A 27,833-nucleotide genomic window follows, 5' to 3' on the forward strand; every position below is an offset into this window, starting at 1 on the left:
AGTCATCTAAGTAAGAGTTGTGGTGTTCAAGAAGTTTTAACCTTATCTCCTTCAATTCCCAACGCAGCCTGGATCCACCACCCGGAAATGGTAGCCACGGCCCGTGAGGTCACCCAGCAGACGGTCATGGCGTCGAGTGGAACCTCGCTGGATCAGCCCTCGCCTCGACCGCTCCGCAAACTGCACCACACGTTCAAACCAAGCACCGTAGCGAAACAACCCCCGAAACTGTCGGCCGTTACGACGGTACCCACGGGTGGAACGGGTGGCATTCCGACCACTCTGCCCCACCATCACCATCACTACCCGTCGAGTGCTGCCACCCCGCCGGAAAGCCCCACCCTGCCGGGTCGCACCAAGTTCAAATGAGACTGGTGGTAGCTCCTGGCCAGTACCAGTAGCGAGGAAGACCTGTACCACACCACAGATCCGGCTTCGGATCACCTGCAGCAGCGGCAACCACTTGCTCCGGGAGGGCACCATTCGCACCAGTATCAACCGGTGCGGGGTGCCATGGAAAAGGTTGGTATCTCCGGTTGCTTCTGCGGCAAGTGAAAACCCGGTTCGTTGTAGCTTTAAATCATGCACATACACAGAGACACACATACAGACAGTCACAGACAGACATACTTACAGAGTAAAGTAATCAAAAAACAAGTATCAAAACACTCGATTGTGAGACAAGATGGCGTCCATTTATTTTTTTTCTTTATTATTACTCAAACTTAACTTTAGTAACTTTATTGAAACTGATTTATTGTCCTGTTTTTTGTTTGTTTTTATAACTTTTTTTTTTAAGTTTCGTTGTATTCTATTTAAACCATTATATTATAATATCTATTTGACGAGTTACAAATAACACATCCATTAAGTTAGTTGGTAGCTTTAACAGAGACGAAAAAAAAAAACAATATTCTACGAATAAAACAAAAAAGTTCTAGCACACTCCAAAAAGCAAAAACTCCACTTTAAAAAGTATTGTAGGTTAATGTGGTTGAAGCGAAAATCTACCTATTGTCCCTCCAAACGTGGAATAATTGTTTGTATTTATCACTTATTGAGGTAATCTGTTTTCCATTCGTCCTAACGTCGTCGTCTCATGCGAACATTTGAATGTTATTTATGAAAACAAATAATGAAAACGATGAACGAATTGAACCTCCAATAGATTGCGCTGTGCGTGCCCATGAGTTTGATTTTCAGGATTTTGAAATGTTCAAACCGTTGTAAATAAATATCTGGATTCCTCCATCAATTTTTAAGAAACTCTTCCTCATGAAGAATTCGGCAACTTTGTTGGGAATTCTTGCGCTATTTTCTTCAAAAACTCATACCACAAATTGTTTGTAAAGTGCCTGTGGCATGTTTTTGGAATACTTGGAACAGTTTTTTTTAAGAATTTTTCTAGAAGTTCCTTTGGGAATTGATCCGGTAAAGTTTTAAAGAATTCCTTCAGCAATATGTCTGGGGTTTCCTTCAGCTACTTATTCAGGAATCCCGTGGCAGTTTCTTCAAAAGTTTGTTGGGAAATTCAAGAAAATCTTCTGTTTTTTTCGGAAATTCTCACGAAAATTCTTTCGGGAAGTATTTTGGCAATTTATTGAATAATTTTACGACTTTTTTTTGAGAATTTTCCGGCCATTTTTTCAAAGCTTCCTCCAGAAAGCGTATTAAAAAAAAAATGTCTTCATTGATTCTTTCTTAATTAAGAAATTCCCTAGACAATTTCTTCCGGTATTGCTCCGACCGGACATATCTTTAGAAATTGAAACTCCTTCAATAATTTTCCTAGAAGTTCCTTTGGAGATTGCTTAGGTAAATTCTTGAAGAATTCCTCCGGCAATCTTTTTAGTTTTTCTTTCAACTTCTTATTAAGGAATTCCTTAGGCAATATCTTGAAGATTTTTTTGAGAAATTTAAAAAAAACTTCTACATTTTATTTCAGAAATTCTTCCGGCAACTGCTTGAAGATTGCCTGCAGCATTTTCATAATTTTCTTCGGCAATTTCTCCAGTAACTGTTCTCAAGATTTCCTCTGAAGAATTCTTTCAGCAGCATGTCTATTGAATTTTCCAATTATTCTTTCAGAAGTACTTTGTAGGTAACCCAGACAACCAGTAATCGTAAAAGATGTTGCATAAGATGATACAGTGGAGGCCAGATGCGTGCATGCCTCCATTTAGACGCATGTAAAATGTACGCATATCGCCTCCAGTTTATTATCCTATGCAACATCGTATACGATCACTGGTTGACTGAAAAGTACTTTGGAATGTATTGATTAATTTTCCGATTTTTTTTAGAAATACCTACTATTCTTTCATAGCTTTTCCAAAAAAAAATATTGAAAAAAATATCTCCATTAATTCTTTTTTAATTAAGAAATTCCCTAAGGAATTCTTTCCGGTATTGCTCCGTCAATTTATTTAGAAATTTCTTTATCAATTTCTCTAAAAGTTCCATAGAAAATTGCTTTTGCTATATTCTTGAAAAATTCCTCCGGCAATCTTTTTGGGGGTCCCTTTAGCTATATTTATTCAGCAATTCCTCAGGTAGTTTCTTCAAGAATTTGTTATACAATTTCTTTAAAATTCCTTCAAACTGTTGGCAACTGTTTGAAGTTGGTTTCCACCATTTTTATGATTTCCTCCGGCAATTTATCTGGTAATTAATCTCTGGGGATATTTCCTACAAGAATTCCTGAGGAAAATTCAAAAATAATTTCTGAACGAGTTCTTTAAGAAATAAATGGGTAGATTTAAAGAAGTGTTTGAAACATGTCTAGTGGAACTCCTACAGCAATACCTGAGGAAATTAATGGATCAATTTTTGCGGAAATTCCTGGAGGAGTTCCTAGGAAAATTCCTGCAGGAATTCCTTCTGAAATTCCAAAAGAAAATCCTACAGTAATTACTGATGAAGTTTCTAAAGAAGTTTCTGGGAAAATTCTTGAAAGAATTTCAGGGAGAATTTCTAGAGGAATACATACATTTTTTGAGAAACTTCCCGAAAGAATTCCTGGGCAATCTCAGCATTAATTCCTTTTGAAATTCCCAACGGAAATAATGAGGGAACTCATGAAGGAATCTCTGAGGAATGCAATGAAGGTATTTCTGGGAAAATTCTTGAGGAAATTTTCGACAGACTTGTTGAAAGAATTATTGGAGGAGCTTCTGGTTGATTGAGAGAAGAATAGAAAGAGTTCTCATGGGAATTATCAGAGAAACTCCTGAATAACTATCCGTTAAAAATATGGAAAAATCCCTAACGAAATTCCTTTGGAAATTCCTAAAGGACTCCTGGGGGAAAATTCTAGAATAGTTCCTGAGGTATTTCTGAAGCAATTCCTGGGGAAATTCCTGATAGCATTTCCTATTGGAAATCGTTGGGAAATTTCTGGAGGAATCTTCGAAGAAACCTTGAAGGAATTTCTAGGAAATTTCCGACAGAATTTCTGAGAAAATTTTGGAGGAGCTTCTGGGTGAATTTTTGAAAGAAATCCTGCGGAAATTGCTGGAGAAATCTGTAAAGAATTCTTGTAGGTATTTCTGGTATAATTTCTGAAGGAATTCCTAAGAAATTTCCTGGAGGAATTTCTGAAAAACTTCCTGGAAGAAGGAATGTCTACACTACACACGGTGTCTGTTTAGTGTCTATGGTAGAATAGTATTATAATAAAATGCCACAGTATCGTGGAAGACCCCACGAAATGAAAGTCAAGAGTTCATTTCGTGCTAAAAGCGAAATGTTCTGTCAGGGGTTTTTTTTTACGTAAATTGTGGGTGAAAAGTGTTCACCAACAAGTATTTCTTAGAAATGTGTATCTCTTTAGGTATTCATCCTACAAGAATTCCAGAAATCCTTCTATCAATCTTTTTGGAAATTCCTCCGATTTTTTTTTTCAGGAAGTACTTCGGCAATTTATTGAGAAAGTTTCTAAAATTTTTTTTAATTCTTCGGCATTTTTTCATGTAGAAAGTTCATTGAAAATAACTTTTCGATTTCCTAGTCATTCAGAATTATTCTTGGGTATTCCCTAGCAAAGTCATATGAAAATTCGCTTGGGAATTTCTTCGTAATTTTTTTCTGGGTATTCATCAGGAATTTTTTTCTGGCATTCTTCCGGCAATTATTCAGGAACTTCTATTATATTTTTTCCTCCAATTTCTCTAGAAAATCTTAAAGAATGTACATGGCGATTCCTTGAATTTTTTACGCTAATTCCACCATTTTTTTAGAGTATCCGACCGAAAAACTCTTTCGACAGTTTTTCATGAATACCTCAGGCAATTTCTTGAAAAATGCCACCGGAATATTCTCTTCCAATTCATAGAGGATTTTTTGGCAAATTCTGAACTAATATCTTCCGCAATTCTTTTAGTTATACCTTCGAAAATTCCTTAAGTAATTTCTTTGAAAATTCTCTCAAAAATTTCTTCGAAACTTCCTTTTGGAATTCCTCATGCAATTTGTTGAAAAATCACTTCTACATTCTCAACAGCATTCTTCTAGCATAGTTTTGAGGAATTATTTCAGTAAATCTTCAAGAAATTCTTCTGCTGATTCTTCTAAGTATTTTTCTGAAGTTTATGATTTCTGATAATCGTTACGGCCATTTCTTCAAAACTTCTTGGCATCTATTTTCAGAAATTTCTTCCACAATTCCTTTCTTCTTTCGATTTATTTGTCAAGAATTTCTCTGGCAATTTGTTTTAAAACCCTTTCCAACAGTTTCTTAAGGAATTTCTCAGGCAAAAAGCTCCTCCGACAGCTTATTTTGGTAATGCTTTGACAATTTCTGTTGGGATTTCTCAGCAAATACTGCTAGCAGTTTCTTCAATGATTTCTCCGGCAGTGTATTCAACAACACTCTGGCATTTGTGTTTCAAAATTTCCTTATTCCTATTTCTACAATTTATCGAAGAATCCGTCCCCTATTTCATATTTCATTTGATAATTTCTGCAACATTTTTAGGTATCCAGCAATTCCAGAAGAGCTTCCAAGGCGATTTCCAAATGAATTCCTGAATCGATGAAATTGAATAAAAAATCTGCAGAAACTCCTAAAGGAGTTTTCGGATCATTTTCTAAAGGCTATGTCTGAAGAATTCCTGAAGGAGTTTCTCAAGCATTTTTCCGAAGGAGTCAGCTATAAAAGTTGCTGGAGGAATTTCTAAGTAAATTCTAAGACATTATGTTGTAATAATATATTGTAAATATGGCATTTTTTCTAGAAAAGCTTCGGGAATTCCTACAGCAATATCGGAAGAAATTCTTTACCTGTCATTTTTTTTCTCTGGCAATTTGTTCAGGATTTTCCCAGAAATTCCCATTTTTAAGGAATTTAGGAATCCGTCTGTTTCTTTAGGAATGTCTCTGGCAATGTCTTCTCACTACAGTGTCTTCAATTCCTGTATAATGTATTTACTGAAGGAAATTCCGGAATAGTTTTTCCAAATTTTTGGAAAAAAAATCTTTAGGAATTCCTAAAAGAGTTTTTGGATCAATTTATAAAGGTTATGTCTAAAAAATTTACAAGCAATTTTCCGAAGGAGTCTGCTAAAAAAAATTAGAGGAATTTCCAAATAAATTACTGGAAGAATTAAGTAAAAAAAATGGAATTATGTAAGAAAATATCAAAAAATTCTGTAAAAAAAATGCCGGAGCAAATCATGGACGGAATCTTAGAATAAATTCCCGTAAGAGTTCCTTAAGGATTTCCCGGAGGACATATTCGCTTAGGAATTTCTTCGGAAATACCTTTAGGAGTTCCTCCGATAATTCCGTAGCAAATTTCTCCGGTAATTTATGTAGTCAGACATTGTGCAATTTGTTCTAAAATTCTTTCGGTATTTTTTCGGGAATTCCGTCAATTCGAGAATTATTTTCCGATGAAATTCTTCCCCTGGTATTTTTTCCAAGAGCTTTTCTGTTGAGCTTCTTGTTCAGGATTTTCCAAGACATTCCTCAAATAGTTCCTTTACGAAGTCCTCCGTCATTTTTTTAAGAAATTTAGGGATCCGTCAATTCCTTTAGGAATTTCTCTGACAATGTCTTGAAGAATTCCCACTGCAGTGTTTCCTTCCTTTGAAAATAATTTAACAATTTTCTTCGGTAATGTAATTACTGAAGTAAATTCTGGCATAGTTTTCCCAAATGAATTCCGAAAAATGATTCCCAAATGAATTTCTCAAATGCAAGTCTTTATAAAAAAAAAGAAATTTCAAAACAAATCTTCAGAAATCCGGATCAATTTCAAAAGGTTATGTCCCAAGCAATTTTGCGAAGATATCCTTTGAGAAAATGTTATTGGAATTCTGTGGAAAACTACCAGAGAATTCATAAAAAAAAACTGCCGGAGCAAATCACACCGACAGAATCTTTAAAAGGATTCCCGGAAGAGTCCTTTAAGGATTTCTCGGAGGAATTCCTTCAAAAATTTTGGCATTGCATAGAAAGTTCTCGGGAAGTTCGCTTTGAAATTTTTTCAGAGCGAACTTCAGACAATCCCTTAGAAAATTCCTACTGCAATTCCTGGAAGTTTTTTTTTTGTTCAGGATTTTCACAAAAAATCTTCAGACAATTCCTTAACGAAGTCCCCCGTCATTTTTTTTAGAAATTTTGGAATCCTTCAATTTTTTTGGGAACTTCTCTGGCAATGCTTTAAGAATTCCCCTGACAGTGCGTTTAATTGCATTGAAAATGATGTCTTCATTTGCTTCGGTAATGTAATTACTGAAGGAATTTGTCAAATGAATTCCGGAAGATGTTTCCCAAATGAATTCATAAAAGATTTGCTGATGAAATAAAAAAAAACGGAATTCAAGAAACCGACAAATTCTTCCACTAATTGTTCCCAACGATCTTTTTTTATGAACTTTCCAGGCAAAAACTTCTGTAATTATCCAGCAATTTTTTTTCAGGGATTTCTTAGAAATTTTCTTTAGGATTTTTACGACGACTTTTTCTTAGGCATTTTACCTATGACTTCCTTCTGCATTTTTTTACAAAAATACTTTCAAAAATTCCTTGAGCAATTCTTCTGGTAATTTCTTGAGAGTTTCTTCCAGATATTCCTCTGGTATCTCTCCAGCAAAATCTAGGACATTTTTTAGGAATTAGGAATCCGACCAATTCTTTCGGAATTTTTCTAGAAATTTCATAAGGAATTCTTTCTGAAACTTCATAAGAAATTCCCCGATGATTTCTTCATCAATTCTGCCGGAAATTCGTTAAAGAAAAGCTCAAGGTATTGGCGAAGAAGTTTGCAAATAAATAAAAAAAAATCAAAGGAATTCCAAAAAAAAAATTGTGAGAGAAAAAAAACCGAAGCAGTTTTTAAGCAAATATAGCTCATTCATTTGGAAGCATTGAAACGTGTTCGTGTGAATTCCTAAAAGAATTGCTTTCTGTGAATTTTCATCTTCAATTTCATACAAATCTATTGAAAACTCAATATATCGATGTTTGAATATTCAGAAATCCTTTAAATCAAACGATAAATACGCAAAAGTTAAACTCACGTTATTCTCTTTCTAATTGAATTAAAACACACCTAGATAAGGACTATTAATATATTGAGATAAGTAACAGAAGATGAAAAGAAAATGCAAAATCACTATTTAATTCAAAGAGAAGAAAGAATCATAGGCCGCAACTGAGAAATAAAAAAAAAACGTGGTGACTGGAAGATTTTGTACCAGCCGTTGTTATTTGTACTATTAAATGCTGCTAGTAGGTATAGCCGAAACCGAAACTGAACAGGAGAAAAGTAGACCTTTTTGATAAAGAATCCTTGACGCAAGCGCGAGCTCGATTGAACAGAGAAGAAAAAAAAACTAGACAGAACTGAGTAGGTATTTTTGGCTTTCATGTTTTTTACCAAATTCTTACACGTTTTTGCTATAGGAAAAAAGTGAATAAAGCAGCTAAAACATAACCCTATACAATTGCTACATCTAAAAAAGTTTTCAAAAGAGATTCCGATTTACCTACCATACATACTACAGCAGTTTGTAATTTGTTAACACACTTCCCAAGAAAAAAAAATCGTTGAAAAACAAAATCAGAAAAAAAATCTAAAACTGAAATAAAACAGCAAAATGGTTCCCATCGTCAGGCTGAATGAAACTGTTTTTGTTTTCTTGTCTTTTATTCTAGATTCGATGACAACAACCGTGCTGTGAAGTATCACATCGGGCTGGAATGGAAGCAGAGGGCCGTCCGTAAGTGGCGCGCACCAGAACGGGTGAGTACGAAAGAAAATCAATTCGAATTGGGGTGGGTTTTTTGTGCGGTGCTGAACCATCTATAAGCGCCATTTTCAATTTAGTGTTTTGATTCAGGGCGCACTGTGTGAACGCCTAAGCTCTTGAAAGAAGCGTCTTTACCAGTACTCCAAGTGAATTCTGCACAAAACTGTAGAAGCTAATCCTGTTCAGATTTTAAGCAGAAACATCAGTGATTACAAATATGGCTGCCACAATGGCCGACCTGGACCCCTACTCACGTTTTCAAGAGCACCATTCTTAAAAATTCGTAAACAAATTCGCTCGGTTTGCCTCTTTTTTCAAGTGAGCAAATCCAGGATGAACAAGTGTATTGATTCGATGGTTCGTTCGCCAGATATGTGCCTCTAAAGTTTGTATGCAAAATTGCAAATGGATTTCTTGATGTTCCACCTCAGGATTCAGTCAGCGAAATCGGTCCATGTTCTTGACCGATTCTTTAGTCAGGAATCTGTGTGAATTCTACTCCAAACTTTCTGATTTAATTCTGTTTGAGCTAACTGAATGGATCTCTTTTAGAACTCTCTGAACATATCATACATAGGACTAGATGAGCGAATTCGTGCTCAGGACTTCAAGTGAATTCTATGCTGAATTTTTATTTGTATCCTACTCAAAACATTCTGAGTGGATTCGTTGAGAGTTTCCTCAGTGAATAATGCGCCTAATTATATGAATGAATTCTACGTGGAACTCTTTATGTAAATCAAATCTTGAAATTCTCAGAGCGAATCTTACTTAGAAATCTATGAGTGACTCTCGCTTAGAACTCTCTAACTGGATCGTTTTTCGAACTCTCTCTGAGCAAATCACATCCAGGAGTCAGGCTCATCTCAAAGCCAAACCTGCTCAGAGAACAGTTTTAGTGCCTCTTGCTCGAAACTCTTCTGGTAATGCCGCTCTAAACTTTCTGATTCTGCTTAAAACTCCTTACCACTCTTGGGTAAATACAGGACTCTCAGCAGAATTCTCTGCTTAAGACTCACCAGCTCTCAAATCCTGCACGGTTATGAGAGAATCCCTCTTTGAATTTTACATTAGTGCTGACAAATCCCAAGTAACAATTCCATTGCTGATTGGTTTTGTTTGATTTTTATTAGGGTTTTATTACAGCAATAATTAAAACTCATACTTTTATTACTACTTTTATGAAAACCATTGATGAAATGTTTTGTAGTATACTTGAAGATATCCATTAAGCCAGATTTTAGAAGTAAACAAATCTCCTTCTGGCATTCATTATTACCACAATAAAACTGTTTAAAATCAATAGATGGCGATCCGTTCGATTAGTAACAACATCTGTTGGTGGAAAGCAGAAACTACGACACTGCTAGGTTTATTGCGGTCATTATAAAAGTAAACTTGCTTTCGTTTTATTTTCGCTATTATGGAGATATCTCTGAGAGTATTTTATTCATGTAGATCGCATTTAACGAAACATGTTCAAAAATCTCCATGCAACTCTTGGTCAGAATTTCGTGTGAATACTTCTCTGGACCAGGGGCGTTTAATTTCGTTTCAATGAGACACTTTCATGCAACATTTGAATGAGTCACTTTATCTGTTTGACACACTATTCGAGTACTTCTTTTCGATTCGGAAAACGTTCTCATTCATCGTAGCACTCGGTAGTCTCTCTTCGGGGTGGCGTTGCTTGTGCTTCACTCGGCAGAGCAGTAGTGTCTCACTCTTGCGCGTTAGTCTCTCAATGGTTACAGGTGCCGGTTAATTGGATTTAAGCGGTCGAACTTGTGTTCCTTTCTCATAAAACATAATGATCATTCTATTGGCGTGCACCACTATTTGAAAAATTGTTTTAAATAGTGTTTTTAGCACATTGAAATTTTTCAATGACCCACAATTGAAACGAAAATCTAAAGTGTTTGACTTCAATTTTCAAACACACTTGTTTCAGTAGCAATAATGAACGAGCGTGTTGCAGTGTGAGTTATGAAGCATCGCAGCAGTGCCGTCGCATGGGAAACGATTTGCTATAGCTTTCGTGCGTCATGTTTTCCTTGCGAAATTGCACGTCCCTGCTCTGGACTCTCTGATTTTATCTCCTCAGGATACTCTTTTGAGGACTCCGTGAGGGAATCCTACTAAGAGTTATGTGAACGGTTCCTGCTCTGGATTCTCTTTCGGGCTTACTAATGGCTAAGGTCTATCTCTGAGTGAATCGTCTTCTAAACTTTCTGAGCAAATCACGCACACGGTTATATGAGCGAACTCTGCGCAGCATTCTCTCAGCAGATCCTGCTCAGAACTCTTTGAGTAACTCTTGCTCGAGGCTCTGAGTGAATCTCACTTAAAAGCAGAATCTGACAGTCTGCTTAAAATTCTTCAAGGTTTTTTTTTAGCAAATCATGCACAGTACTTTAATCGAATTCTGTTGAAAACTCTTGGATCAAATCATGCTAAAAACTCTGTGACTGTCTATTTGCTCAGGTCTCTAAATGAGTGCTTCTCCGTCCCGTGCTTTGTGATTAAATTCTGTTCAAAGCTTTTCAAATAGATTATTGTAGGAACTCTCTGAACGAACCACACCTAGAGCTGATGAGTGAATTCAAGCTTAGGACTATTGTACTCTCAACTTTGAGTTTTGATTCTGCTCAAAACTGTGGATACATTCTTTTTAGAGTTTTTTGAGCGCACCACGCATACCACTCTCTGAGTGCTTCTCGTTCAGGGCTCTCTAACCGAACCCTCTTTAGAACTCTCTGAGCAAATCACGTTCAAAATTGCATGAGCGGACTTTATTGAGCCGTTCCTTCTCAGAAAATTTTCAGCTTCTCTTTCTCGAGGCTCTTAAGTGAATCCTACTCCAAACCTTCTGATTCAATCCTGCTGCAGATTCTTTACAGTTGTTTGCGGAAATTGTAGTCAAATTGTGCGAAAACCTCTGTAAGTGTCTCTTGAGAGAACGTTACTCCGTATTTCCTGATTGAATCCGGAGTCAGGACTGTGAGTGATTCTTCTTTTCAACTCTGTTTAAGCTAGTGAATCCGACAAACTAATGGACGACTAATGGCTCAAGACTGTCCGAGCTCCTTCTGAAATTGACTATATGAGCGAACCGTGTGTATACCCCTCTGAACTGAACCGATCCTGCTAAAAACTTTTGAGTTACTCTTGTTGGGAAGTCTCAGTAGTGTATCGATTCCTACTTTGGACTCTTTCTTAGTGATCTCTGAGTCATACAGACATTTTTATAAATTCTACTCTGGACTCTCTGAGTGAATTCTATTCGAATCTCTCTCAACGATTCTTGCTTAGAAATCTGAGTGAATTCTATCTCAAACTTTTTGATTTAAGTTTGCTCAAAGCTCTCTGAATGGATCAATTTAAAAATTCCCTGAACATTTTTTTTATAAACTATATAAGCGAATTCATTTTTAGGACTTAAAGTGAATTCTACTCTGAAGTTTTTGTTTCTAGGTTCAATCCCTGGCTCGTCCCTTTTATTCTACTTTGTGTTATGTTTGAGCAACAACACAGAAGAATACTGGATCGAAATACAACCCAGCTAGCTTTATTGCTTGACTAACTATAGCACCGTCACAACAATAACAATGATTAAGCTCTTTTGTTAACTTATGTCAAACCGCACATCATCACTACTACCACAACTATTTAAACACATGTCTACAAATGCACGGATCAACCGCCGGCCGTGTTCACTTCTTCTGACTTCAGCGGGCATTACACTTTGTATCTTTCTATCTAATTCCTCTCTCTCCTGCACATACATCTCATGTATATTCGTATGTTCGTAGCGATCGCTAGAACCCGAAACGGATTTGAAAAAAAAAACCGTTTCCCTTCCGTCCAACTTTCATTACAGCATAGGATCAATCTGTCATATAACGCCTACAAGTTTTGCAACCTGGCGAACTGTGCCGCTTCACAGTAATCTTTACACTTCTCGCCTGGTATCAATGGACCAATGTATGAACCCTGTGCCAAAAAATAAAAACATTTCGCACCAATACACCGACATCCGCATGACCTTGTACAGGTGCAGAGAATTCAACGGCCTGTTGGCAACAAGCGATTGCAATCATCACTTCCCACATTGACCGGAAACTTGACGCAGTAGGCGCCATTGTCGCTTAAACATAAAACGATAAAAGACCACCAACGCTCACACACTGAAGATGCCTGTTAGTCCCAAGCAGCTATCCCATTGATTCATTGTGTGAGTGTAGCTGATCTGACTTCAGGCTTTCCGATTAAATATTTTACAAAATTCTCTAACTTTTTTAACGAATTCTACTCAGAACTCTTTGAGTTTTCTGATGGAATCCTTCTTTAGATTCTTAATAGCACTTTGAGCAAATCATACGCAGGAGTCTGCTTGGACTCTCTTATCAGATCGTGCAAAAAACTTTGTGAGTACCTCTTGTTCAGGTCTCTGAGTGAACGTTACTCCGTACCTACTTTCTGATAGAATTTTGTTGGACTGAGTAGTAGGAATCTTCTTTACAACTCTCTGAGGTAATCCTGCTCACAATTCTCTGAGGGAATTTTCTCCCAATGGCCTCTGGGCTACTTCTGCACTGATTCACACGCAGCACTCTCTGAGCAAATCATGCTCAGAACTTCTGATTGACTTTTCCTGGGGAATCTGAATAAATCCTAACTCCAGACTCTTTGGTTATCTATCCTGAGTGAGTCTTTTCACCGAAACATGTACATGAAATTAATGAACACTTAGAGAAAAATCCTGCAAGTGTCTGAATCATACTTTGGACCTTTCTTTCGAGTCCTGCTTATAATTTTTGGAGTGAATTATCTGCATGTAGAGAATGCATGCAGAGAATCCGGCTAATAATCTATAAGTGAATCTAAGCCAACTGCTACTCTGGACTCTCTAAACTGTCCTCTGAGCAAATCCTACACAGCACTCTCCGATGTGAATCCTGCTCAACACTCTCTGAGAGAATCTTGCTCAGAATTTGGAGAAGCTTTTTGCTCAGGACCCTAATCAGATCTCTTCATGATCCTTAGGATTCCCTGTGTGAATCCTACTTGTAAATCTCTGAGCGGTTTTTGCTGTGGACCCTAAGTAAATCATGTTCTGGACTATCTGATCACTGAGGACTTTTTGAGCTAATTCTAGTCAAAACTCTAAGAGCAAATGCCTAATCCTGCTCAGAGCGTTTTTAACAGTATTAAATCCTGCTTTTTCAACAAACCCTTATCAGCTTTCCCCGTGCGAATCTTGCTCAAAGCCGCTTGAGCAAATACTTTCTCAGGAAGGACATTACTTAGTTTCGAGCGCATCCTGCTCAGGAATCTCTGCCAATAAATCTGTTTCGAACTTGATAATGAATTCCTTTAGGTACTCTCCGGGTTCATCATCTTGGATAAATTGTACTCAGGACTGTTACCAGATAATTCTAGTCAGCAAACTAAGCAAAATCTGTTCAGAAGACTTTCATCGAACCATACAGACCATTCTAAGCATCATCAGGTATCAGTAGGTCGGCTCCAGAGGCACGTTCTCCTCCTCTGAGCATCATAAGCTCAATCGTGAACTCTTATTCGATTTTTGAGCAGTGTTGGCTTTGAAAGTTACGAGTACTACTGTCTAGAAACCAGGGTAAGCATTCGTACGTAAATTAAGGATTTGTTCATAAAATCTCGAAAGAATTGTTCAGCAGCAATGCTAAGCAGCACTAGGTCAAATGTTTTCGAAACTTTGAATAGGAATTCTTTTTAAACGAGTAGCAAATGGTTAAATTCTTAGGAAGATTTCGTTTGAATGTCAGATTTCACTAACACATTGAGAAGAATAATTGTCTGCAAAGAACTGATTTGAATACTGAGTGTAGTTAAACCTGCTATGCGCAGGTAGAACAACAATACTGAGTAGGATTAGCTTTTATTCCGATCGGAACAGGCATCCGAAAGATGCTGTTAATAAGATGACATGATGTCGATGAATGAAATGAAGAAAGACGTATAGATGGTCATCTATTTCCATCTCAAGGAGATTTGGATTGTGAAAAGGAACAAACCATGTACGTTAGTGGAATCGAAATTAGTTTTGTGCCTTCAGGGGAAGGAGATGGTCAAGTGGCTCCGTAGCTTGGAGGAAAGAAGCGCCCGTCTAGCGAATTGGGAGTCGTGGGTTCGATTCCCACCGGAGCACGTGGATTTTTTTTTCATAATTCAAATCTTAATTTGTTTATCAAACACGTGTTTCTGTTGTGTGCATATATGAATGTCAGAGCAATCAAACGCTGAAAAGTCAAATAGTCAAATGTTTCCCAGAAGAAACTGAATACATTTTCAGGGAAATCTTAGGATGATTTCTCGGAGGAGTCGTGCAGTATTTTTCGAAGATTCCCTGGAGGTATCCCTAGAGAAACCCATAGAAGGGTCTATAGAGGAATTTCTAGAGCCTGGATACATTTCTGGAGAATCCCTACAGAAATTTCTAGAAGAGAATACCTACTCAGAAACCTGTAAGAACCCAGAGAGATAATCCTGGAGGTATCGCTGGAGAAATCCATAAATGAGTCCTTGGACTAAGGGATCGCTGGGAAAATTCTTCCATTGAGATATTCCTGGAGGAATTTCTGGAGCACCTCAGCAGAAATTACTTAAGTTTACCTACTTCCAGCTGTAACTTTAAGATAAATGCCAAGGAAAACTCCTGAAAGAATTCCGCGAGAAATTCCTAGAAGCTTTTCTAGAAGAATATCTGTAGGAATTTCTGAAAGAATTCCTGAAGAAATTCATAGAAGTAGAATCGAGGGTGAATTCCTGGACACATCCTTGGAAGAATTCCTGAAGAAACTCTTAGCGGAATCTCAGGAGTGATTCCTGGAGTAATCCCAGCTGGATTTGCCTGAGGCGTCCCGAGATGAGTTGTCCTGAAGAAATCCTAGCACGATTTGCTGGAGAAATCACCAGAAAAATTCCTGAAAGGATTTCTTGGAGAAATACCTGAAAGAGAAATGCCTGGAGAAAATGAATCCCAGAGGAATGTCTAAAGATGTCCATATTTATTGTTTATTCGTCAACAGGTGAAATCCCCATTTCAATGACAATGGTTCATCTTAAAACTAACATAAAACTCTTCTAAAATAAAATAATTATTAGTTCCTCGAGACAAATAGAGATATCCATGGGAGAATCCCTAGAAAAATCCGCGAAGGAGTACTTTGAGGAATCTCTGGAGAATACTGGAGGAATCCCAGTGACAATTCCTGGATGAATACCAAGAAGAAAATCCTATGAGGAATTCCCAAATGAATCTCTGGAGGAATCCCTGTAAGAGTGCATAGAGGTATTCCTTGAGAAATCTCTGGTAGAATCCTTGGTGGAATTTCCAGAGAAATTTCTGCAGAAATCCCTTAAGGAAATCCTGGAGGAATCCCTGGAAAATCATTCAAGGAATCGATGGAGAGTTTTCTAGAATAATTTCTTGAGGAATTGCAGAAGGAGTTTCTGGAGGCATCCCAGTGGGAATTCCTAAACGAATACTAAGGGGGGAATCTGGAAGAATCCCATGGGGAGTTCACGGAATCCCCGGGAGAATCTTTGGAGGAATCCCCAAAAAAATGCATGTTGAAATCTATCTTCTTGGAGGATTTTTTGAGAATTGGTCAGTGATATCCTTACAAAAACCTCTTTAGGAACTCCTGGAGGAATCTCTGGGAAAATAGACGGATGAAAACTCCATGAAGAATTCCATGAAGAAAACTTATTGTCAATTCACATATCATTTCAAAATGAATTAAAAAGTCCAAACTAATTCCTGATCATATTGACGATTTTATAATTTACTATTTATAAATTATCAAAAGCATATATGAATTAAACAAATATGACCAATGAATTTGGCAATGTCAACAGTCTGGGAAAAGTATTGAAGTTTGCCCATAAACAATGACAACAACGCAAGAGTATCGTGACGTCAGTACAACGGCTGGTCCGATGAGAACTGTCAATGAATGGCGGACAAGAAGAATACCGTCCGGAGCCAGTTCAGAAGTGGAATGCTCGAGTTATACCTGACTGAACAATGAACGGTACAGGGTAGCCAGAGTAAGAGATTCGTTTCGTTTCGTTTCGTAGCATGAGAACCCAAGTAAAAATCAGCATGCCTTGAAGGTTTATTCATGTTTTATCCTGGTTTTATACCAGCATGTCAAAAAGCTAGTTGTTCTAAATTAGTTTTAAAAAAGACGCGGACACCGTCTTCAGCCAAAGGCTGCACAGACTGAATATGAAACTTAACACTAGACAAAGGACACACGGAGCATGCACCAGTGGATACGGAGAGGAAATTATTCTCACGAAAAGTTTCATCGCCCGGAGCGGGAATCGAACCCTCACCCCACAGCATGGTGCGATTAGAAGCTTGGTGACCCTAACCGCACGGCTACGAGGCTCCACAATATCACATAAAAGGCTCCACAGGTTTTATGTGATAGTTTTTTAATTTGAACCTTTGTCGTTCCATAAAACTATTATATAACTTCTGCTATAAACATCTTCAGTTAAAGACTTGCAAGTAGACATGAATTGGTTTTATCACTTATTATATACCATTTCAATAGAACTTGCATTTGCGGTTGTTGTCGAAGAGATTTTTTTTGTAAACAAATACACAAAACTGTGAGGCAATGAATAAAACCAACAAAAGATTTCGTGGCCGTAACATAAACCAAAAATATGCTGTGATAAAACTGCTAGTTCTATCATGAGCTCAGTTATGACTACCTCAGGAGGGTTTGCCCTATTGGAGGAATCATCAGGAACACAGAGTTTTATCAGAAAAATATGTCGCCTAGCTGGGATAATTTATGTAAGTACAGAAAAAAATATTACTCAATTTTATTATTTCACGTACAGCTTAAGATCAAATTAAATCATACAAACCAAGCATAATTTATTCTGACGATCGAACATTGAGAACAAACAATTATTTGACAAGTCAGAAGATGGTTTTATTTAGAAGATTGATAAAACTATGATACAACCCGAAATCCTAAGCCGGTTTGCATACGAAGTCCTGTAGACCCTAATAAGACTGGGCCAACTAGCCAGAACGTGGGCTTATTGAGGCATACAAGAATTCGAGAGCATTTTCAAGTCGGCATCAATGGTTTTATGTTTAGGATTTTTGAATCGCTAAAAAACTTTGATAAAATTAAAATTGTTACTTGGGAAGGCAGGTCGAAGAAAGTATGATAGCTTAACCGCAAGGAAGTATGGATCAGAACGATATGCGAAGGTTTTATGGTGCCCAGTATTGGTGCCCATTCTATAAAACTGGGTAGAATATTTTATGACAGACAAAACAATTTACGATACACATCGTAGACTTTTGTTCATTAAAAAGTTGTATGTTTGTAAAGACTTTGGCAAGACACAACACTTCTCCACTGAACGGCTTCAGATTCGAATCTACATACAATGCCGAAAAGCCACACTACGTTGAACCAGGTGTTCAACCATGATGTACAACTTATCGACTCACCGTTGATTTAGAAGTAGCGTACAGTTAAATGAACAGACATGAGTTAGCAAATTATGTCAAAACATGGTTTTCTGGCGAAACTAATTGGGTTGATACGCTGAAAGGATCAAATTTGGATCGCAAACAAAGAACCTAGCTTTTGTGTCCTTTAATAGGTTAGGGCAGAAAGATTCACTGTCAAATACACTGCTCAACCATAGACACATTAGGACGTAACACTTGAGTTCAAACCAAATCTAGAACTTGAGTTCAAACCAAATCTAGAACCTCATTTGGTTCCTCGATACCCTAATTTGACAGATATTTTAAAAAACAAACATCGAAGATGACAAAAAAGGTTTGCATACTAAGAATTAAAACAACATTGTATGTGTATCATTAACCCTTATGTGGCCGACAGGGTGCCCGGGTACCCAGCGCCCATTTAAAAAGCACGGTGTAGAAAAAAGCAAAAAGTTTGTCGGACACATAACGGTTAAAGAACATTAAGTTTGACGCCTATTGTACTGTATAATTAAGTGAATCATTTAGTGATCACCATATCTCCTATTCATCACGAAACTGTCTTGGACTGTACTCGTTGATTGATGTTTGGAATGAAGAACACTAAGATTCCGCAGATGACCAGCAAGACCGAAGCTATGCCGAATGTCAGTTCACAGTTCTCCTCCAGTAGTATCCCTAGCATATTGGATCCGACTACGCTTCCCAAACGACCGATCATCAGTGCTATACAGACGGCCATTGCTCTAAAATAAGAATTTCCCGTTAATGAAAACCTCTACATCTCAGTTCTTTTCCACGACTCACCTCAAACTCGTCGGATACAGATCCACGATGATCGCGTTGACCATAACCGCCGTATACCCACTGCACAGAAACACAATGTACAGCCAAATGACCGCTGTTGGTACGTCCACCACGAACAATAGCAGCCCGGCAACGCCACAAGTCTCAAAGATGAACACCAACAGAGGCAATCTCCCAACGGCGTTGATGATCACCCCAATAACCGCAAAACCAACGGCGTAGATCAACTCCAAAACAAACGAAAGCTGAAAAGCAGCCGGTGCCATCATTTGGCTGCCTTCGCTTTCCTCATTGGTCACACTGAAGTTCCCATACTGCTCCAGGATTCGGCACATGGTGGCCGCTCCCATATCGCTTTCCTTCACGATCACCAACTGGTTGACGATCTCCGGGAAGAACATGAACATTCCGTGCGCCGCCAGGTACGTGCCGAACTGCAGAATACACACGATCACCGTCTTTCGTAGATGGGGCGCCATGAACAGCGGTGCCGTTTGGTTCCACACTAGCCTCATGAGGGCTAGACAACCCTTGGTATTGCGCAACAGGGCTCTCTTTTCACGTTCCAGACGATCTTCCTCGTCTTCTTGAATTGACTCGATTTGGAGGGGAGCTGTCTTTCGACAGCAACCGTTGAATCGGTGAACCCATTGTATGGCGTCGATCGCCTGCTTGGTGTCACCCTGGCTGAAGGTGAACTTGGGACTTTCCGGGAATCGGAGCAAGATCAAGGCACTGATCAACCCTGGAAGACTGCAAACAATGAAGTACAGTCGCCACGGTCGGTAGATGATGCCCAGTAGCGGGATGGGTAGCTCCCAGCCCTGGTTGATCACGATGTAGGCCAGTCCCGGTAGAAGGATTCCGCCTGTTCCGAACACTACGGAAGCTCCCATGATAGCTCGGGATGCATTCTTGCGGCTGTGGAACTCGCCTAGGTAAGCGTAGGTCGCCGCCGATGGCCCGGAGACGCTGTAAAGATAAACTTGATCAGTGGCTACGCTTTTAGAAATTTACATCAACTTACAAAAATCCAACCAAGAACCGAAGACAGACGATGACCCAGAAATAGGGCGTGAAGCTAGATATCACGCTGATAACGAACGAGATAAGCAACGCCGGGATGATGATCTTGCGTCGGCCGTGCGTGTCCGCCAGAAATCCCCACAGATGCGAACTGACGATAACCCCGGCAAAACCTACCGCACTGAGAACTCCCTTCTCCTTGGTGGTCACGTCCAGGTCCTGTCCGATCACCGGGATGATATAGCTGACGCCGAGGATTTCCAACAGGAAGGAGGCCAAGATGGTTCCCGAGACTAGGATCAGGACCACGTTGCAGGTTCCGAAGCCTGGAATGATCATCATTCATCAAGTCCCATGAAGTTCCGTGAAGTCTTGTTTCGTTAACTTACCTGCCAACGCCAGAGCGTCATCCATCGGAATCCCTTTGGATTTGGTCACTGTAATTCACAGAAAAAAACTTCGATCGATCATGTCCGCGGACTCCGTATTCAAAGCACTTACCCGAACCCTTCCTTTCGATGGCTTCCATCGTTGTCAACTCGCTCGCTCCTTGCGTTGCTCAAGACGAAGTGACGCCAGCTGGTCGCGAACATCTGTTGATGGAAAAAGCCAACGGTTTTCGGTGTTATAATTTGTTGTACGAAAAAACGTGATCCTACCACTCTGATGTAGTGATCCCCTGCAATCTAAGGGATCGCGCACATGGTGTTTGGCTATAGCAAGCAATAAACTTTCAAAATACACAAATCGTAAATCATCTCTGAACGGAACAGTCTGAGTGTAGTCTTCATCGTCGCGTCGTTGGGATTCTACTCACAGATGAATGGCACAATTTTGCTCTCGTTTTGGATGTCTTATCAGCACTACAACAACGAGTCGGTTTGTTTTCTGATTATCGTGAGCGGGGAAAAAAGTGAGTGCCTTAAATTTGCGTGATTCTACGAGAAGATAATACACGGAAGAAGCGTGTTTTTTGCATTATGTATATTTGGAATCTTTCTTGTTACCTAGCCCAATATGAAGGCAGATTGCATCAGCAAAGTCTTCACCACTTTTTGTTGTATTTATTGTTGTATCGTCAGTATATTTCAACATTACATTGTCTATCATCTTCTGGAAAATCGAAAAATTATTCCAAAAACAACTATCAATTTTTAATCCCTGACTTGTTTCAACTATCAATTTGATGTTGTCTAAGTCCAAACAGTGTTAACAAAATCCAACTGATACAACAAACTGTTGATACGACTACTTCATTTAAGAACTAGAGTTTTGAAGTTACTGCATGGACAGTATTGTAGAGTCTCCTGTTTAGCTTTTCCTAGCAAGCTTAAGTTTTTCATTTATTTCCTGAGTTTTGATTTGTTTTTGTAAATTTATGAATGAACTGACTTTCATCGTAGTATGGTATTCAACCATTTTGACGGGAGTGATAACTCATCAAGATCATGTTGAACAACAGCCCTACGTTGTGATATTGCATTGTCCAATGGAACTCCGGGTATTAGAAGCGTAATACTAACGTCACACAATAGACCGACGTTAGGTGAAGAATGTTTACCAAAGTCATCTATGACAGTGCACCAGAACCTCAGCTCAAGGTCTCATGTGATTCGTGTCGAGATATTTGAAACATGCTCGATCGTTAACGAAGTCTGTGGGTTATCTGTGCACAAGAGCACAACGACTTTTTTAGACAACACACATATCTGTGACAGCATGCTAAAAGATTTGAAATTGCTCTAGCAGTTGAGCAATTGAAAAGTTATCGAACCTTGGGGAGTAGGTATCAATGGTATATCAAGCAACACACAAACGCCACAGTGCACTGGCGGTAAGGGATGATATACCACATAAGTTGTGCAGCTGGAGACTGAACTTAAAGCCATCGCGGTAATCATCAGTTTTCCCTTTGGCAAGTGAATACATGGCTCAAAAGAACATGGTTGGACTAGGAAGCAACGTTATAGGTATGCATCGTTCGGCAGCTGCCTGCAGTGTACGTGATCCATCATGGGGATCGCTTAAAGGTACACGTGGTGGCTTCGTGGTCGTGCGGCTAGTGTCACCAAGCGCTTAGTCGCATCGCGCTAAGCAGCGCGGGTTCGATTCCCGCCGCAGCTGTCAGGAAAAGTTTTCGGCTGTGCCACTGGGCGTTGCATGCTAGTCCGTTGTCTAGTGTCGTGCTTCCTTCAAAGAGCGAATAGCTCACTGGAAGCATAGAACGTGTCCGTGCCTTTAAGAGGTGAGCGATTGCGTCAGTTATTGGATATGGCTAAGTTACCTGTTGCCAAGTAGAGCGCGCAAGTAAAATTTCACCTTTTTCCGTAAGTAATTTTGACATTTGTTTAAGTGACAGCATTTTAACGAAACGATGCTGTAAGAAGGATGTGAAGAAAAGGGCATCAGGTTGTTTACGATTTGGACTAAGAGAAATTTCGTTCGTTTCCTCTGGAAATGTTATTGAAATTGAAATGTACTTTTTTTGCGCGCGTGTGGGGAAAATGATTGAATTTAAAACTTTTGGGTAGGATTCTGGGGGAAAATCCAGATAGTGAGATTCCAACGGAGTTGTGAAGCTTTCCAAGGAAAATACTGACGAGAGACATTGCGCTGGGATTCTGGGAGAACTTTTAATGGTATTACAGAGAGAACTAATTTAGGGATTCGGACTACGGTGGGAGGACTCCGGCGGTTACTTTATAAAGTTGTTGAAGAAATACTGGAACAAAGCTTCACGGGAAATGAAGATCCACGAAGGATTCTTTGTGATGAATCTTCTGGCATTCCGTACGAAGGTTTTTCTCTGGGATTAAGCAGGAAATCATCTAGAAATTCTTCCAGGTGTTCATCAGGATCCATCAGGGTTCGCCGGGGATTCTCATAAAATGTGTCTGAGATTTGCATTTTTTTCCAGGGTTTAATAGCATGTCATCTTCTAGGAGTTCCTTCAGGGTGTTCTCCAGAGGTGTTTTCTAAGAGTCTACTAGGAGTTTTTTCGAACCATCATCCAATAATTTCAAACGGAATTTATCTAGTATTTTTTACCGGGGTTCACTCAGATAATTATTCGGAGATTCCTGCAAGAATTCCTTCCGGGATCACTCCAAGAGTTCCTTCTAGGATTTCTATAGCAATGCATTCTAAGATTTCTCCAGGAGTTTTTTTTTTAAATAGAACTATTTGGGATTTCTCTAGTCTAGGTTTTCTCTGGGCGTTTCTTATCAAGGAATTCCTTTTGGGATTTCTCCAGGAATTATTTATCAGGATTTTCCTCCAGCAACTTCTTCCGGGATTCCTTCAGAAGCTCCTTCTAGATCTTCTTCAGGAGTAAATTTTTGTGTTCCTTTTATATTTTTTTCTGGATTTTCTCCAGGATTTTCTTTTAAGATTACATCAGGAGTTTCATCAGGGAGATTTCTCCAATAATTTCTCCGGAGATTCCTCCAGGTATCCATTCAGGAATTCTTCCGGAGATTCCTTCTACTCCGGAGATTTCTCCAGAAATTCCTCCTGAGATTTCTCTAATAATTCCTCCAAAGATTCTTCCAGCAATTCCTCCGGAGATTCCTGCAGTATTTTTTTTTTCGGAAATTCCTCGGGGAAAACCTTCCGGAGATTCCTCCTGAAATTGCTCCAAAAATTCCTCCGGAGATTCTTCCAGGAATTCCTCGGGAGGTTTCTTCGGAGATTCCTCCAGAAATTCCTCCCAGAATTTCTCCAGAAATTCCTCCGGAGATTCCTTCAGGAATTCTTCCGAGGATTCCTCCAAGAATTCCTCCAGGAATTTCTCCGAGGATTTTTCCAGGAATTCCTCCGAGGATTCCTCGGAAAAATCTCCAGGGGAATTCCTGAAGCAGTCTCCGGAGAAATTTTTGGAGGAATCTCTGGAGGAATTATTGGAGAAATCTCAGAAGGAATTTCTGGAGATTTGCTTCAGAAGATCCTCTGGTGATTGCTCTATGAATTCCTTCGGGTATTCCTCCGGGAAATTCATCCAAGAATCCCTCCGGGGAAGTCCTGCAGGAATTCTGGAAGAATTGCACGCGAATTTCAGAGGAACTCCTGGAAAATTTCCCGGAAACTTCCTGATGGAATTATTGGTGAACTTCTGGTGGAATTCCCGAGGTAATTTTAGATGAGGTCCTGGGAAACTCCTGAAGGAATTTCTTGGAAACTTATTGGAGAATTCCAAGGGAATTTCTGCAGGAATTTCCGGGGAACTCCTACAAGAATTCAAGGGGAACTCCTGGATATACTCCCGGCAAACACCTGAAGGAATTAACGGGGAACTTTTGGAGGCATTTCCGGGGAACTCCCACGCAAATATCCGGAAAACTCCGGAGTAATAATCTCCTGGAGGAAGAACTGGAGGAGAACTTCTGGATAAATAAATTCCCGTGAACTCCTGGGGGACATTCTAGAGGAAATATCGGGGAACTGCTTAAAGATCTCTTTTAGGAATTTTTTAGAGCTAGGAAACCTCAGATTTCTTTCGATAGAGCAAGACAGAGCAAGAACAATGCTGCAGATTCTCACATAATTCCTTTCTTCCAGGAAACAAACGAACTGAAGTTGTTTTTAAATTAACCGCAGGAAATCTGCGCTCATTGTGTTTTACCGCAGCGGCATACTTGCGGATTTTTTAGTACATACCGCAGTGCTTCCTCATTCCATTGCCGGCCCCATTGCGTTTTCCGCTTCAAATTGATGTTGTTTCTCGAGTTCTTTCCTTGTCAAACATTTGACCCTGTGTACTACAGGCCTAAGGCCCCTGTGTACTAACAGCTTAATGCACACTTACGTCTTTGGTGCGAAAGAAGAAACAAAAAAGAAAGAGAAATGTCATTTTTACTCACGGAATAATACATCGACATATTATTCCGTACGGAAAATTAACAACATGACTGACAGCATCGCATGACAGTGCCATCTGTTGGGAAATCTTTCCGGCTGCAAATTACTTATCAACTGCGAACGCTTAAGTAATTTTGATTGCAAAAGTTTTACGTGACCATTAGTTACCAGGTGGAAACTAGCCATATGCTTGGACGCTAGGTAGTTTGGTACTGAATGATGGACCGACTAGATTGGATCCTACCGCAGGAGTTCAGTCAGTGATCGATCTCTTTATTGCTTATTGGGATGTCGCTAGTCGATTTTCATGACGATCTTCAGAAGTTTGTCATCCGCCAGGTGTTGCAGAAATGCCGCGAATACAACGTGCCCACACATCACTCTTGTTCGTCGATTTCAAATCGGCGTATGATACAATCGATCGAGGACAGCTATGGCAGATTATGCACGAATACGGATTCCCGGATAAACTGATACGATTGATCAATGCGACGATGGTTCGAGTGATGTGCGTAGTTCGCGTTTCAGGGACACTCTCGAGTCCCTTCGAATCTCGCAAAGGGTTACGGCAAGGTGATGGTCTTTCGTGCTTGCGGTTCAACATTGCTTTAGAGGGTGTAATTAGGAGAGCGGGGATAAACACGAGTGGAACGATTTTCACGAAGTCCGTTCAGCTGCTTGGTTTCGCTGATATTGATATTATTGCTCGTAAATTTAAGACGATGGCGGAAACGTACATCCGACTAAAGAGTGAAGCCAGGCGAAACGGATTAGTCATTAATGTGTCGAAGACAAAGTACATGATGGCAAAGGGCTCCCGGCTCCAGGGAGGAATCACCGCGCCCGCCACCACGAATTTCTGTCAACGGTGATGAATTCGAGGCGGTTGAAGAGTTAGTGTACTTTGGCTCACTGGTGACCACCGACTACGACACCAGCAGTGAAATTCAGAGGCGCATTGTGGCAGGAAATCGTGCTTACTTTGGACTCCGCAGAACTCAACGATCGAATAAAGTTCGCCGTAACACGAAGTTAACTATCTACAAAACGCTGATCAGAGCGGTAGTCCTCTATGGGCACGAAGCATGGACCCTATGTGCAGAGTATCAACGCGCCCTTAGAGTTTTCGAACGGAATGTGTTCCGTATCATCTACGGCGCAGTGCAGATGGAAGACGGGACTTGGAGAAGGCGAATGAACCACGAGCTGCATCAGCTGCTGAGAGAACCAACCATCGTCCATACCCGAACAGAGGGAAAAAGCTCAATAATAGCATATTTTGATATGGAGAACAAAAACTGATATTTGTTTGTTAGAGATAAGAGGTAAAAGTACTGAAACAAATATCTCAATTTTACTCCTGGAACATCATCACCATAGCACATTTAGCTCTTGGTAAGATCTAACCAATAGCAGTGAGCTATTTGATTGATCTTCAAATATCATATTTTGCTATTGGTCAGATGGTTCAAGAACAAATTTTTGCTATTATTTTCAGTACTTTTACCTCTTATCTCAAACAAACCAATATCACATTTTGATCGTCAGTACTTGAACTCTGCCCGGGTACCGCGACAATCGGGAGGCTACGGTGGGCGGGTCACGTCATCAGGATGTCGGATAGCAACCCGACTAAAATGGTTCTCGAGAGTCATCTGACCGGTACAAGAAGACGTGGTGCGCAGCGAGCTAGGTGGGTCGACCAAGTGGAGGACGATCTACAGACCCTACGCAGAGTACGGAACTGGAGACAAAGAGCCATGGATCGAGTGGATTGGAGACGGCTTCTATGTACAGTAGAGGCCACCCAGGCCTTAGCCTGATCGGTAAGGTAAGGTAAGATGACGATCTTCATGGTAGTGACCAGCGAAGATCATTGAGACCACTAGTTCAGCGGAAATATGAAGGAAGGCCAAAAATGTTATTGGTAAGAACAGACGGTCGCTGAGGCCTTTGCTGATCAATTTGTCAAGGTGTCGGTAAATAGAAATTTCAGCAAATCGTTCCTGCACGCCACATCATTGGCAGAAGCCGAGTTCTGCTACTCACTTGAAAACGAAGGTGACGTTTGTCTAGTAATAGACTACAATAAGTATTTCAGTTAGGGGTCTCCAGTTAGCCTAGTGGTTAAGGCTATGGTTCGCCAATCCGGAGACAGCGGGTTCGATTCCCGTTCCGGTCGGGAAATTTTCTCGACTCCCTGGGCATAGTGTATCATTGTCCTTGCCTCACAATATACAAATTCATGCAATGGCAGGCAAAGGAAGCCCTTCAATTAATACATAACTGTAGAAATGCTCAAAGAACACGTTGAAGCGGGGCAGGCCCAGTCCCAGTGGGGACGTAGAGCCATAAAGAAAAGAAAACAATATTTCAGTTTGAACGAGCTCAACTGGGTCCTCAGCTATGGCACGGAAAAGGCTGCAAATTCTGACGATATTGGGTATCATATCCTTAGAAAACTCCCATACTTATCGACCGGTTAGCCCTGCTGGACACAACGAACCGGGTACGTCACACTGGCGCTATAGCTGATGAGTGGAAAGAAGGGTTAGTTATTCCTATCTATAAAGAGAGGATGGACTAGACGCTGACGGAATAGGCCAATAACCTTACTTAGTTGCATGGGGAAAACACTCGAGTGGATGGTTAACCCTATCTAGACAACCCTAAAGAGATGGGGTATTCGAGGGTGCATGTTTACCTACGTAGCTAATTTCCTATGTAATCACAGTTTTCGAATTTTGAATGCAACCTCCTTGCCGAGGTTGCTCGAGAATGGCATCCCGCAAGAGTCTGTGATCGCAGTCACGCTATTTCTCATTGCATCGATGGAGTGTCATTAACTTTCTTAGCAAAGTCACTCCCAAAGATTATACGTACAAACCCAATCCCCCTGAAAATGAAACGGTTGGTACGGTTGTCCCCGTTTCTTCTTTTATCATATTCCAAAAATTGAGGTAATTATGTTATTCATAAGTGGATAATCTAATTGCCGCAAGTTTTTGAACTATCTTCAAACCTAATAGTCTGCACAGTGGGCCTGGCCGTTTTAATATTTGTATCACATCATCGATGATATGCTGCAAATATTAATATTGACAAGAAAATATCAGAAGATATTCTGATATTTCCAGGATGCTTTTCAATACTGGCTGTGCAAGCACTATAATAGAATAGAAATAGGTGGCTAGCTAGCTTCGACAAAGTACTGATTAAGGCAGTACCAAGACTTAATAGAGATTAGCACTCTAAACATTGAAGTTGAACTTGAAAGAAAATGACGATGGTTTCCGTCATCAGGAGCGGAAAGGTCAACAAGAGGAAATGACTCATCGTACATAACTCCA

General features: G+C 39.7%; 2 protein-coding genes across 4 annotated transcripts in view; one reads left to right on the forward strand and one right to left on the reverse strand.

Moving 5' to 3' along the window:
• LOC109423542 (probable Rho GTPase-activating protein CG5521) overlaps nt 1-8,130 on the forward strand; it is a 45,211-nt gene extending 37,081 nt beyond the window's left edge. For both annotated transcript variants that reach the window (XM_019698526.3, XM_019698527.3), the window contains one exon: nt 68-8,130. In XM_019698526.3, coding sequence (XP_019554071.2) covers nt 68-369 — 302 coding nt within the window. In that variant the 3' untranslated portion in view covers nt 370-8,130. The remainder of the gene's footprint in view (nt 1-67) is intronic.
• Nucleotides 8,131-18,280: 10,150 nt separating this feature from the next.
• LOC109423540 (putative transporter SVOPL) lies at nt 18,281-20,477 on the reverse strand. Of its 2 annotated transcripts, XM_019698525.3 has the most exons (6): nt 20,286-20,477; nt 20,128-20,219; nt 20,016-20,063; nt 19,628-19,952; nt 18,601-19,572; nt 18,281-18,539 (listed from the first exon to the last, which is right to left on the reverse strand). In XM_019698525.3, exons 2-6 carry the CDS (start codon nt 20,153-20,155, stop codon nt 18,344-18,346), a joined length of 1,569 nt encoding a protein of 522 aa, XP_019554070.2. In that variant the 5' UTR covers nt 20,156-20,219; nt 20,286-20,477; the 3' UTR covers nt 18,281-18,343. The 2 variants fall into 2 exon arrangements, with proteins under 2 accessions (XP_019554070.2, XP_019554069.2); XM_019698524.3 differs by having other exon boundaries at nt 20,128-20,474.
• Nucleotides 20,478-27,833: the final 7,356 nt, after the last annotated feature.

This window comes from Aedes albopictus, chromosome 1 (assembly GCF_035046485.1).
Source record: "Aedes albopictus strain Foshan chromosome 1, AalbF5, whole genome shotgun sequence".
In the NCBI taxonomy this organism is placed as follows: domain Eukaryota; kingdom Metazoa; phylum Arthropoda; class Insecta; order Diptera; family Culicidae; genus Aedes; species Aedes albopictus.